This window comes from Leptodactylus fuscus, chromosome 2 (genome assembly GCF_031893055.1).
Source record: "Leptodactylus fuscus isolate aLepFus1 chromosome 2, aLepFus1.hap2, whole genome shotgun sequence".
NCBI classification, from domain to species: domain Eukaryota; kingdom Metazoa; phylum Chordata; class Amphibia; order Anura; family Leptodactylidae; genus Leptodactylus; species Leptodactylus fuscus.
In genome coordinates, this window is record NC_134266.1 from 112,831,754 (window position 1) to 112,845,058 (window position 13,305).

Genomic DNA, 13,305 nt, shown 5'->3' on the forward strand with positions numbered 1-13,305 from the left:
ATAGCAGAGCCACATGTTCCTTTCTGTATTGTGGACCATACTTCTGCTACAGTTAGAGATGTGGATATTTTCCCAGTGGTCCTTTTGTGCTGGGGGGGGGGAAGACAAGTTCTATTCCTGGAAAAAGTTGAAAGCTTCCTTGGGGCTGCTCACAGCCCCAAGAATAGCAAGGAGATCAACAAGAGACATCAGCTGAATCAGCATGGAGAGGCACCTAATACAAGGAGAATCCAGTCTGTAGAAATAAGCCAGGCAAGAAAAAAGTCACATAGGCAAGTGAGGAAGGACTAAGCAAGCAGCCATGGATTCCGAGCCTGTAATAAACTTACAAGCAAGGAGGTATCAGGAAGGGAGAAAACAGCAGGGGCAGGGTGGATGGACTTATAGGAACACACATCTGTTCACATGCTCAATCTACTCCATGACCATTTGTAGTTGAGCAGTATTTGATTAACCTGTTAGTTTAGCACGCATCACTAAACATTACAAATATCCTATTTACAATAGGGTGTGGTGCACCATGTAATTATTGTATGACTCAGCTGTGACCTCCCACCTTTAGTTAGTTTCAAACTGATTTGAAGCCATATATGCAGATCCAGAGAAGTCACTTGTTTCTGCTTCTTTAAAGTGATCCTATCAAATAAACAATTTTTTTTTCTGGTTGGCACGTAGGAATAGCCCTAAGAAAGGCTATTCGTCTCCTACCTTTAGATGTCTTCTCCGCACCGCCGTTCTGTAGAAATCCCGTTTTTTGTCAGTTCTCTTGCAGCACTGGGGGCGGTCTCCAGCGCTCAAACAGCACTGGTGTGTCCCCAGTATTGTAAGCGGCCATTTTCTTGTGGCCGGCAGGCATGCGCAGTCGGCTTTGCCCTAGGCCCGAGGTCTAGAAGTTTGAAGCCAACCCCCGAAAGAAGACGAGTCAAGACCCCTTTCCTGAAGAAGATGGAGGCAGCGCTGGAGAGTTATCTCGCAGAACTCATTTGCATACCGTCGAAAAACGGGATTTCTACGGAACGGTGGCGTGGAGAAGACATCTAAAGGTAGGAGACAAATAGCCTTTCTTAAGGCTATTCCTACGGGTCAACCAGAAAAAAAATGTGTTTAAATGATAGGAACCCTTTAAATACCAATCTTTTTTGTGTCTGCGCCGTATTTAATTTGTAGGAGAAAGAAAAAAAAAAAAACACATAGCAAGGAAATGTGCATGGAATTTATCAACAGCTTGTGCTCGATGAGTAAATCATGCAAGAATTGAAAGGGGCACAAATGGCGAAACTGCGCAAAATTTCACCGTAAAAAGAGGCGCATTTGAAAAATAACCCGAATTGAATTGCCACAAATGCATTATAGAGCACAATACAGTGATACATAAAAGTATATTATTTATGTCACTTGTGTAGATTTAGAGGAAAAAGAAAAAAGCTTTGATAAGATATGCAAATTACGTATTTGGTGCACTGGGGGCAGGCTGTTAGCACTGCTCTGGCCACTCAAGTAAAGTGGATGATGTCCCACTGCACAAGCTGAAGAAGGCAGTAGATGGTAGTGGCCTAAGCAGCAAGGCCGGTGCTCCAGGAAGCCTTCCAACTGTGCACCAATTACCTCATTTGCATAAGACTTGTTTTTCTCCAAAAAAGTGACATATAAATGTGACAAACATATCGAGTTTGCAGTTGAATATGTTTGAGAGAAATGACAAACTTCCTTTAACCCTTTCCCTGCCACCCACATATTTACATATCCATCAAGGGTGGCACTTTTGTAGCAGAGGACGTATGTAATACCTCCTTACTACTAATGCCTATATCTCCAGATCAGCTAGGACTATGAAGATAATCCTAGATTCATTTTAGAGAAGAGAATCTTTCACCTTTAAAATATCAAAATCATCAGGATAGCCCTTACAGTTCCAAAGTGATTCGCTGGTGAAAACGCTATTCGTCATGGAGATCCCAATGCAGACAGCAACTTAGAGCTGATAAAGGAAGGAGGAGTGGAATGAAGCAGAGCTGCGCAATTGCCCAGCGCCCCGTCCCCAAGGGGGCCCTCAGGATCCGAAGCATCAGGCTTTTAGGGGCATTATTATAAGGAAATTATTAAATTATAAAATATAAGTGGACTATTATAAGGGGGAACAATTATATAAGGGGGATTTTATGTTTAATGGAGGAGCTCTTTTATATAAAGAGTACTATTATCAGAAAGGAATTTTTATATATACGGAGCACTATTATATGGTGAGACAGTTATATACACTGCTCAAAAAAATAAAGGGAACACTCAAATAAGACATCCTAGATTTGAATTAATCAAATATTCTCATTGAATACTTTGTTCTGTACAAAGTTGAAGGTGATGACAACAAAATCACACAAAAATCATCAATGGAAATCAAATGTATGAACTAGTGGAGGCCTGGAATTGGAGTCACCACCAAAATTAAAGTGGAAAAACACACTAAAAGCCAACCCAACCCAACTTTGATGTAATGTCCTTAAAACATGTCAAAATGAGGCTCAATAGTGTGTGTGGCCTCCATGTGCCTGTATGACCGCCCTACAACGCCTGGGCATGCTCCTGATGAGGTTGCGGATGGTCTCCTGAGGGATCTCTTCCCAGACCTGGACTAAAGTATCTGCCAACTCCAGGACAGTCTGTGGGGCAACGTGACGTTAGTGGATGGAGTAAGACATGATGTCCCAGATGTGCTCAATCGGATTCAGATCTGGGGAATGGGCGGGCCAGTCCATAACTTCAATGCCTTCATTTTGCAGGAACTGCTGACACACTCCAGCCACATGAGGTCTGGCATTGTCCTGCATTAGGAGGAACCCAGGGCCAACCGCACCAGCATATGGTCTCACAAGGGGTCTGAGGATCTCATCTCGGTAACTAATGGCAGTCAGGATACCTCTGGCGAGCACATGGAGGGCTGTGTGGCCCTCCAAAGAAATGCCACCCTACACCATTACTGAATCACTGCCAAACCGGTCATGCTGAAGGATATTGCAGGCAGCAGATCGCTCTCCTCAGCGTCTCCACTCTGTCACGTCTGTCATATGTGCTCAGTGTGAACCTGCTTTCATCTGTGAAGAGCACAGGGCGCCAGCGGCGAAGTTGCCAATCCTGGTATTCTGTGGCAAATGCCAAGCGTCCTGCACGGTGTTGGGCTGTGAGCATAACCCCCATCTGTGGACGTCGGGCCCTCATACCATCCTCATGGAGTTGGTTTCTAACCGTTTGTGCAGACACATGCACATTTGTGGCCTGCTGGAGGTCATTTTGCCAGGCTTTAGCAGTGCTCCTCCTATTCCTCCTTGCACAAAGGTGGGGGTAGCGGTCTTGCTGCTGCGTTGTTGCCCTCCTACTGCTCCCTGCCTGTCTCCTAGTAGCACCTCCAGCCTCTGGACACTACGCTGACAGACACAGCAAGCCTTCTTGCCACAGCTCGCATTGATGTGCCATCATGGATGAGCTGCACTACCTGAGCCTCTTGTGTGGGTTGTAGAGTCCATCTCATGCTACCACGAGTGTGAAAACACAACCAACATTCAAAAGTGACCAAAACATCAGCCAGAAAGCATTGGTACTGAGATGTGGTTTGTGGTCCCCACCTGCAGAACCCTCCTTTATTGAGTGTGTCTCGATAATTGCTAATAATTTCCGTATGTTGTTTATTCCATTTGTACAACAGCATGTGAAATTGTCAATCAGTGTTGCTTGGAGTTACATTGTGTTGCTTAGGTTTTTCATTACATACAGGCTGCCTGTTATAAGGAGATCGTATATATATATATACTAGCTGGTACCCGCGACTTCGTCTGCGGTGATTGTAGAAGTGGGTATATACAGGCGCGGGTAAGGTTTTCGTAGTATGTATAAGGTATGGGATATGAAATGTAACTTTGTATCTTGTTTTTGCTGTAATTCAGAGAATACGTGAGACTTTTGTGTTGAAGTTAATTTGTATTTGAGCTGCTATACGGTGTTGTGAGAAACTTTACATAGTGACTTTGGGACAGAAGTATTTGAAGTTAACCCTTTCCCGCCGATGGCATTTTTGGATTTTCGTTTTTGACTCCCCTCCTTCTAAACCCCATAACTTTTTTATTTCTCGGCTCCCAGAGCCATATGAGGTCTTAGTTTTTGCGGGACAAATTTTTCTTCATGATGCCACCATTATTTATTCTATATATTGTACTGGGAAGCAGGGAAAAAATTCAGAATGGGGTGGATTTGAAGAAAAAATGCATTTCTGCGACTTTCTTACGGGCTTTGGTTTTACGGCGTTTACTGTGCAACCAAAATGACATGTCCCCTGTATTCTGTGTTTCGTTATGATGCCGGGGATACCAAATTTATATGGTTTTATTTACATTTTGACCCCTTAAAAAAAATCCAAAACTGTGTTAAAAAATTTTTTTTTTTGAAAAGTCGCCATATTCCGACAGCCGTAACTTTTTTATACGTGCGTGTACGGGGATGTATAGGGCGCCTTTTTTTGCGGGGTCGGGTGTACTTTTTAGTTCTACCATTTTCGGGAAATGCTATTGCTTTGATCACTTTTTATTCAAATTTTTATCAGAATCAAAACAGTGAAAAAACGGCGGTTTGGCACTTTTGACCATTTTTCCCGCTACGGCGCTTACCGAACAGGAAAAATATTTGTATAGCTTTGTAGAGCGGGCGATTTCGGACACAGGGATACCTAACATGTATGTGTTTCACAGTTTTTAACTATTTTTATATGTGTTCTAGGGAAAGGGGGGTGATTTGAATTTTTAATCCTTTTTATTTGTTTTTATTTTTTTTTTTAACTTTTTTTAAACTTTTTTTTTTTGCATTTATTAGAACTCCTAGGGGTATTGACATTGGTGGGCGGTGTCGCGGATTGTCAGAGCGGTGGGGGTCGGCAAACATGGCTGCTCCGGAGCGTTAAAGAGAGCCTCCTGGAGTATCGTTAAGGTGAGGGGCAAAGTGGTAAAGTATATGTATATGTGATTGTGTGGGGTTAGGGGCGAGGCTGTAGAGGACAATATGAATTTTGTGGCTTGCTATGGTCCAAAGTGTGTGAGATTGCAGAGATGGTGGTGTGAGTTTGGGTTTTGTGGGGGTCCTGGCACAAACGTATGTGCGCTATTGTGACGAAAAGTAGCCTATTGCGCAATCCTGTGTAGTAACTATGTTTATGGAAACTTTCAGCCAAATCGGTGGAGCGGGTTTTGCGTGATTGAGGAACAAACATCCGAACATCCAAACTCACAAACCCACAAACTTTCACATTTATAATATTAATAGGATATATATATATATATATATATATATATATATATATATATATATATATATAGGGCTATTATGTATAAGGGAGGAACTGTTATATATAAGGAACTGTCTGTTATACATAAATGGGGAATTATTATTCATAAGGGGGATATATATATATATATATATATATATATATATATATATATATATATATATATATATGGGAGAGGACTATTATGTATAAAGGGAGGAACTATTTATAAAGGGGCTACTATGAGAGGAAATTATTACATATAAAGTGAGCTAGTATTAAAGGGAAGAACTATTTATAATAGGCCCATAATAAGGGGGACATTATATGGGAGACTATTATGTGGTCTCTTTTATTTATAAGAGGGAAACATTATAAGCAGGGTATTGTTAAATGGGGCTATTTATAAGAGGGAACTACTATTTATTAGGGGGTTCTAATACTGATAAGGGGGAACTATTAATGATATGGGGAACGGTTTATAAGCAGGGACTATTATTTATAAGGATGCAAATTGCCTCAGTAGTTTTTGAATGAGCCAGTTTTTAACCATATGCTAATTGGCCTCCATTGCGGAAGTGACTGTGATCACCGTCTGATATCCTCTATGTGTGTGAGAGCAGAGAGATGAATCCACAGCAGCAGCCTCTCTGCACTCACACACATGGCAAATAGCGGAGGGTGCACACAGACACTTCCGGAGTGCATGGTGGAGGCTAATTAGCATGTGAATAAAAACGGGCTCATTCAAAAACTACTGAGGCAAATTACATACAAAAGGTACGTGTCAAATAGCCTTTTTAAAGGCTATGCAAGTATGTGTTTAGCTAAAAATGACTTTTCCCAATGATAGAGCCCCTTTAACTGCCGGACAGCAGGACTGGTATATTTGGCAACCTACTCTTGTTCAAAAAATAATGTTGGTAAGACGACCCAGGAGTTTCTCAGACACCATGTCTGCAGTAGCATGCGGCTTCTACTACGGCTACTGCGCATGCGCCCAGGCCATTTTTTTTTTTTAATCAATGTCAGTTAGCGAGCGCCGGAGGAGGACAGGACTGGAGGACATTGGAGGAAGAAGAGGCGTGGATGAAGAAGAAGACACAGCCTGAATGCCCGCCCAGCGTGCACGATGTGTAAGTAGATCATTCTTTTTTAGGTTGTGCTGATAGAGCCCCTTTAAGGCTACACATTGTGAAAACGCAGCTTTTTTTGTTGCAGATTTTACTGCGTTTTTTTGAGCCACAGCCCAGAATGGCTACAAAAGGAAAGGGAAATACAGGGTGGCCATAAAATAACCTCAGGTGTTTGGAGTCGTGTGCACGCTGACCCAATGGACGGAACTGCCTGAAAATTTGAATGTGTGCTAATCAAGGCATGGGGAAATGGATGGCATGAAAAAAAAAAAAAAAAAATTTAATACGAAAACTCCCCACCAGGAGATAATGTGGCGCTGTACAGTGAGCGCACGGCGAAAAACCCATCTGTCGATACTTAGGGATGTCCCATTTGGACCACCGACTAGCATGACTGTTCAATGTGGCCCCACAACCAGAAATCACAAGGAGTGAGATCCGCGAAAAGTCTTGCGGGCATACCCATACAAAATTAGCCTTCATCACCAACTGCTTCCTCGTGACAATGACCCCCGCATGACATTTGCATTAATGTTTCTGGCCAGAGTGGAAGTGGATACCAATTGGCCATGGAATATCCTGTGGAGTGACGAAGCGCATTTTTACCTGAATGGAGCGAACAACACACAGAACTGTCGCATATGGGCCACCGAAAACCAGCGTGCGCTCGAGGGGGTTCCGCTACATTCGCCCAAGGTGACCGTTTGGTGTGGGTTCACCTCATCGTTCATGATCGGACCATTCTTTTTCGAAGATTTGGGCCCAACTGGGGTTGTCACCTGTTCCGTCACAGCAGCAAGGTACTGGACAATGCTGGAAACAGTGGATGTTCCCCAACTCGATCACCTTCATGCAGGATGGAGCCCCTCCTCACATCGCAAATCCTGTGAAGAACGCTCTTCGTGCACATTTTGAGCTGCTCATTCCCTACAGCGTGGCCACCGTGCTCTCTGGATCTCACTCCTTGTGATTTCTGGTTGTGGGGACACTTGAAGGAGCGTGTTTATCGGGGGAATATCGAAACCCTGTCTGACCACAAAGACCGCATCACGTTGGAAGTGCGCAGCATCTCACCAGAGACGTTACACCCAAGCGTCGTTCTGCATAGGATGACAATGCTCACCATGCATGATGGCGGCCACATTGAACAATCATGCTAGTCGGTGGTCCAAATGGGACATCCCCAAGTATCGACAGACTGGTTTTGCGCCGCGCGCTCACTGTATAGCGCCACATTATCCCCTGGTGGGGAGTTTTTGTATTAAATTTTTTTTTCATGCCGTCAAAAGTGAACCCATTTTGGAAACTGCACCCCTCACAGAACATATCAAGGGGTATAAAAGGCAGTTTGACCCAACAGCTGTTTCACAGATTTTATTAATATTGGAACGTGAATATGAAAAATTACTTTTTTCTTCCAATAAACTGTCAATTCAACATTATTCTCAAGAATCTGCTGATACTGAGTGGAATCCATGCGACCCTCAACTTTAACAAGATTCCCGGTGCCGGCATTGGCCACACAGCCCCAAAGCATGATGGAACCTCCACCAAATTTTACAGTGGGTAGCAAGTGTTTTTCTTGGAATGCTGTTTCTTTTTGGACGCCATGCATAACGCCTTTTTTATAACCAAACAACTCAATCTTTGTTTCCAAAATGAAGTTGGCTTCTCCAAATGTGCTTTTGCATACCTCAGGCAACTCTATTTGTGGCGTACGTGCAGAAACGGCTTCTTTCTCATCACTCTCCCATACAGCTTCTCCTTGTGCAAAGTGCGCTGTATTGCTGACTGATGCACAGTGATACCACCTGCAGCAAGATGATGCTGCAGCTCTTTGGAGGTGGTCTGTGGATTGTCCTTGACTGTTCTCACCATTCTTCTTCTCTGCCTTTCTGACATTTTTCTTGGCCTGCCACTTCTGGGCTTAACAAGAACTGTCCCTGTGGTCTTCCATTTCCTTACTATGTTCCTCACAGTGGAAACTGACAGGTTAAATCTCTGAGACAACGTTTTGTATCCTTCCCCTGAACAACTATGTTGAACAATCTTTGTTTTCAGATCATTTGAGAGCGGGCTGTCCATGTTCGGCGACCATCTAACTTAACTGAACTTGAATTGTTTTGTAGAAAGAAATGGTCCAAAATACCTTCATCCAGGATCCAGGAACTGATTAAAAGCTACAGGAAGCAACTAGAGGCTGTTATCTTTGCAAAAGGAGGATGTACTAAATATTAATGTCACTTTTCTGTTGAGGTGCCCATATTTTTGCACCGGTCAAATTTTGGTTTAATGCATATTGCGCATTTTCTGTTAGTACAATAAACCTCATTTCAATCCTGAAATATTACTGTGTCCATCAGTTATTAGATATATCAAACTGAAATGGCTGTTGCAAACACCAAAATATTTAGAACTAAAAATGATTAAGATTAATAGGGGTGCCCAAACTTTTTCATAGGACTGTATAAGCGGTGAGGAGTACATAGGGAACACCAAATTCCCCTGTGTCCCCTGATATGCGCTCACACAGCTTATACATTTCCTTCCTGCCACAGCCAGTTGTGTTCTAATGATTTGGTGATTTGGGGGGTTTTTGTCTTCACATTGTACAAGCTATATTTTTTTTCCCGGTGATGTAAACATATGAGGGCTTGTTTTTTTGCGAGATGAGATGTATTTTGTAATGACAACATTTCTGGGTGCCTATAGAATAAATTTTATTAACTCTTTCTTGGTGGATTAAAAAAAAAAAAAAAAAAAACTAAGTAATTCTGGTATTGCTTTTTACTTGCTAATTTTTTTCCACGCAGTGTACAGTATACATAACATGTTATCTTTATTCTGCAGGTCGGTACGATTACGGCGTTACCTCATTTATATTGTGTTTTTATGTGTTACTAGTTTTGCAGAACAAATAAACATTTGTGGAATGAAATCAATTATTTTTGCATGTGTAGCTTTTTTTTCGGTTCACAGAGTTGGTTGAGGGCTTATTTTTTGCGGGACAATCTGCGCATTTTATTGGTACTGTTTTGGGGTACATGTGACTTTTTGATCACTTTTATACCATTTTTTTAAGGCAAAATGGCGAAAAATCATTATTTCTTTGCTTGACAAATTAATTTTTTTTTTTTTTTTTTTCATACAGTTGTTTTTTTGTTTTTTTTTGTTATTTTTTAACTTTTTTATTGATGCAGACACACACGGCTCTACTCCTGAGCCTGCTCGATCACCTTCACGTACCTGTATGTGGGATTGGGGAACTACTGACATTTCCTGATATACAGGTAGGTGAAATAGCGTTAAGGGGTTAATTTAAGTCTATAGATCTATGAGGGCAGTGAAATAACTTATACATGTACCCCAGTAAGTTACTTAGTGTGTTATTAGTCCAAATATTTTAAACAATGTTATGAATTGATATATGCTCTATTTCCGAGAGAGGGACTTGGGCATATATCACCATGTTTGATTTTAGGCTAATCTTTTGATGAAAATGTTATCGCTTTTCCTTTACATTCCCATTATATATATATATATATATATATATATATATATATGCAATATACGAATCCAAGACTTCCACTTTGACATACTTTCCATCTTTATTCGTATGTATCCTACGTTTAGGGAGATTGTTATTATGCAATACAATATGCACAGGATTAGATATACAGCTCAGCACACAGTATCACACACCAGAGGATTAGATACACAGTTCAGCATACACCATCACACATCAGGTGATTAGATATCACAGCTCAGCATGCATCAGAGGATTAGATACACAGGTCAGCACACACTATCACATAGTAGAGGATCAGATACACAGGTCAGTACATATCAAAGGATTACCGTATTTTTCGGACTATAAGACGCACTTTTTCTCCTCCAAATATGGGAGGAAAATGGGGGTGCGTCTTATAGTCCGAATGCGTCTGTGTCCCGTCCCTATCCCGTCTGTGCGAAGGGTACAGGTGGCGCAGGCAAGTTAGAAGAAAGCGGCGCCTGTACTTGTTTATTATGCCCCTTCCTGACATCTGTGAGGACGATGAGGCAAGTTCACGAGTAGATAGATACTACTGTACATTGACTTGTCTATCTACAGGGCGCTCTGAAGACATGTGAAGGACAGAGGACCGGACCAAGAAGAACTGGGAGCTGCAGCTGTGCAGGTAAACGGACACAGGTGTGTGTGTGTGTGTGTGTGTGTGTGGAGATATTATATTATTATGTTATTAAATATTTTACACATTTTTACAAATTTTTTGGCTTCAAAATTTTTTTCCCTCTATTTTCCTCTTCTAAAACCTTAGTGCGTCTTATGGTCCGGTGCGTCTTATAGTCCGAAAAATACAGTAAATATCAGCACACAGTATCACATATCAGGTGATTAGATACACAGCTTAGCACACAACAGAGAATTAGATACACAGTTCAGCACACAATATAACACATCAGAGGATTAGATACACAGCTCAGCAGGCATCAGAGGATTAGATACACAGCTCAGCACGTATCAGAGGATTAGATGCCAGATGATTAGATACACATCTCAGCACACACCATAACAAAATTGGGGGATTAGATACACAGCTCAGCACACACCATCACACATCAGAGCTTTACTCCTGATTTCCATAACAACCCAGGCATTTTTCTTCACTGCTGTATGTCAACTTTAAAGCGACAGGGCGCTGTGGATGACACTGTTACACAAGATCACATTCACACAGCTTTACTCCAGATATCCATAATAATCGATCACAGGTTTTTCACTAATATCCAAACTGAGATATGCAAGATCACATGACGCTTATGGACACACACACAAACGATATACAAAATAGACCAGTGCAAAACTGGGCAATTCCTATGGGGTCACTACACAAACAAAAATATATATACCTATGTGAAGCTGCTAGTTTCAAATAAAAATGGCCCAATTAAAAAAAACAAAACAGGGTTATAATATGAGTTGTTTAAATATTCAAGATTGATTAGTCAAATGTATTAGATGTGCACAACATTTAACAAAGTCATGTGCCTACATCATAAATACACATCACAATAAAACAAGTCTAAAAAAAGGTGAACCTGCAAATAATATGGCCAGTAAAGGTCAGATGATACATAACCCCACTGTGCATGATGTGGCCTGGACCTGGTTATAGATTCTACTTAGTGCCTGTAATATCCCACAGCATAAGCTTATCCTACTAACATGTCTGCATATATTGTACAGTTGTGGGTGAAAATATCTGGAAATGTGAAATTCCTCCCACTTGGCGGTTGTGATAGTGAAGCTCCAGCTATTGCTATTCATGAAGTGTCCTCAGCTAATGAATAAGACTGGTGACATACCTAAGGATGCTGCATTGTCCTTGTACGGGGCCGCTCTTCTCCTGGGGATACACAAGGCAGAGGTTATACACAGGACGTCCACACATGGTGTATATGTAATGGAGCTGTAAATACCCGGCAGCTTCAGTCAGCTTCTTGTGAGGCTTCTCCATGGTCTCCGCTGTGTCACTGCCCCCTGACACCTCCTTCACATCACCGGGATATGTCTGGAGACGCTGCTCCTGGTAACCGTGCTGGCCGCCAAGGATCTTACTCCTCCGGACTCTCCCTAATGTAACCAGCGGACCGCTCATAATGCAGACACTGCGCCGCCATATTGTTTGATGCTGTAACTAGGAGACTATGGGGCTTCCGGAGGACACAAAGGCGGGGGCGCGCAGAGCCTTAGGCGGGTCTTTGTAGGGGCTGAGGTGGCTGCTGTGTGTTAACGTCCAGCCTGGTTCGGAGGGATTCCGTGATAATAGGGCTAAAGTAGTAGTATAGAGAGGACTATGGAAGTTTCAGCAAGTAGTTGTCTGAAGTGCTAGTTTGTGTAGTGTACCACAAGACGTTCCTTATTTATATATACTGTGTGGTATTGGGGTACCTATAATATAGTGGGGTGAACTGCACATATTAGCTGACACCCTGGGCCATTGTAACCATAGGGCTAATGGGCCATACGACCTATGTTTGTGGGCCCGCTCAGCCGCCTGCAGTCTTTTACATTACCTGCCAGATGGATGGGATTCTGGCTAATCCCATTCACACATTGCAGAATAATATCTGCAATTTCAAGAACCGCTGTGTTTTTGTAAATCATGTCAGTTCTACCTACAGAAATGCTGCTGTTTTCTGTATAGGTATAATAGGGACAGATACAACAAAAAAGGAGAAAAATCTATCAATGGCAGCGGTATGACCTTAAAGGGATTCTACCATTAAAACCTCTTTTTTTGTGGATAAAACGTTGGAATAGCCTTTAGAAAATCTATTTGTCTCTTACATTTAGATGTGATCTCCACTGTGCCGTTCCTTAGAAAAAACAGTTTTTACCAGTATGTAAATTAGTTCTCTGGCAGCGATGGGGGCATCCCCACTGCTGCTCGAGAACACAATCCTGCGATGCCTCTATCTTCGGCTGGATCCTCCCCTTCTCTGTCGTCTTCCTCCTGCGTCACCTCCAACGCCTGCGCAGTAGGCTCTACCAGTGAGACACTTAGTGAGACCGTCCTTGCTCTTGAAGTTCAATGCATGAGCAGCCTCCCAAAAATGGCCGCCGGCTGACATTCGCACTCGGCTCTGCTGGTGTCTCACTGCCAGAGCCAACTGCGCAGACATCGGAGGTAACGCAGGAGGAAGACGACAGAGAAGGGGAGGATCCAGCTGTAAATAGAGGCGTCGCAGGATCATGTTCTCGAGCAGCAGTGGGGATGCCCCCATCGCATTTTCAGCGCTGGGGCCGCCCCCATCGCTGTGAGAGAACTAATTTGCATACCGGTAAAAATCGTTATTTCTAAG

At 42.5% G+C, this 13,305-nt stretch overlaps 1 protein-coding gene across 1 annotated transcript in view; it reads right to left on the bottom strand.

Annotated features, from left to right (window-relative positions):
• The window catches only part of UBXN11 (UBX domain protein 11), a 29,241-nt gene extending 17,125 nt beyond the window's left edge, over positions 1–12,116 (bottom strand). The window contains exons 1-3 of the mRNA XM_075264443.1: positions 12,020–12,116; positions 11,920–11,980; positions 11,806–11,846 (exon numbers count right to left, since the gene is read on the bottom strand). Coding sequence (XP_075120544.1) covers positions 11,806–11,846; positions 11,920–11,980; positions 12,020–12,098 — 181 coding nt within the window. The 5' untranslated portion in view covers positions 12,099–12,116. The remainder of the gene's footprint in view (positions 1–11,805; positions 11,847–11,919; positions 11,981–12,019) is intronic.
• Positions 12,117–13,305: the final 1,189 nt, after the last annotated feature.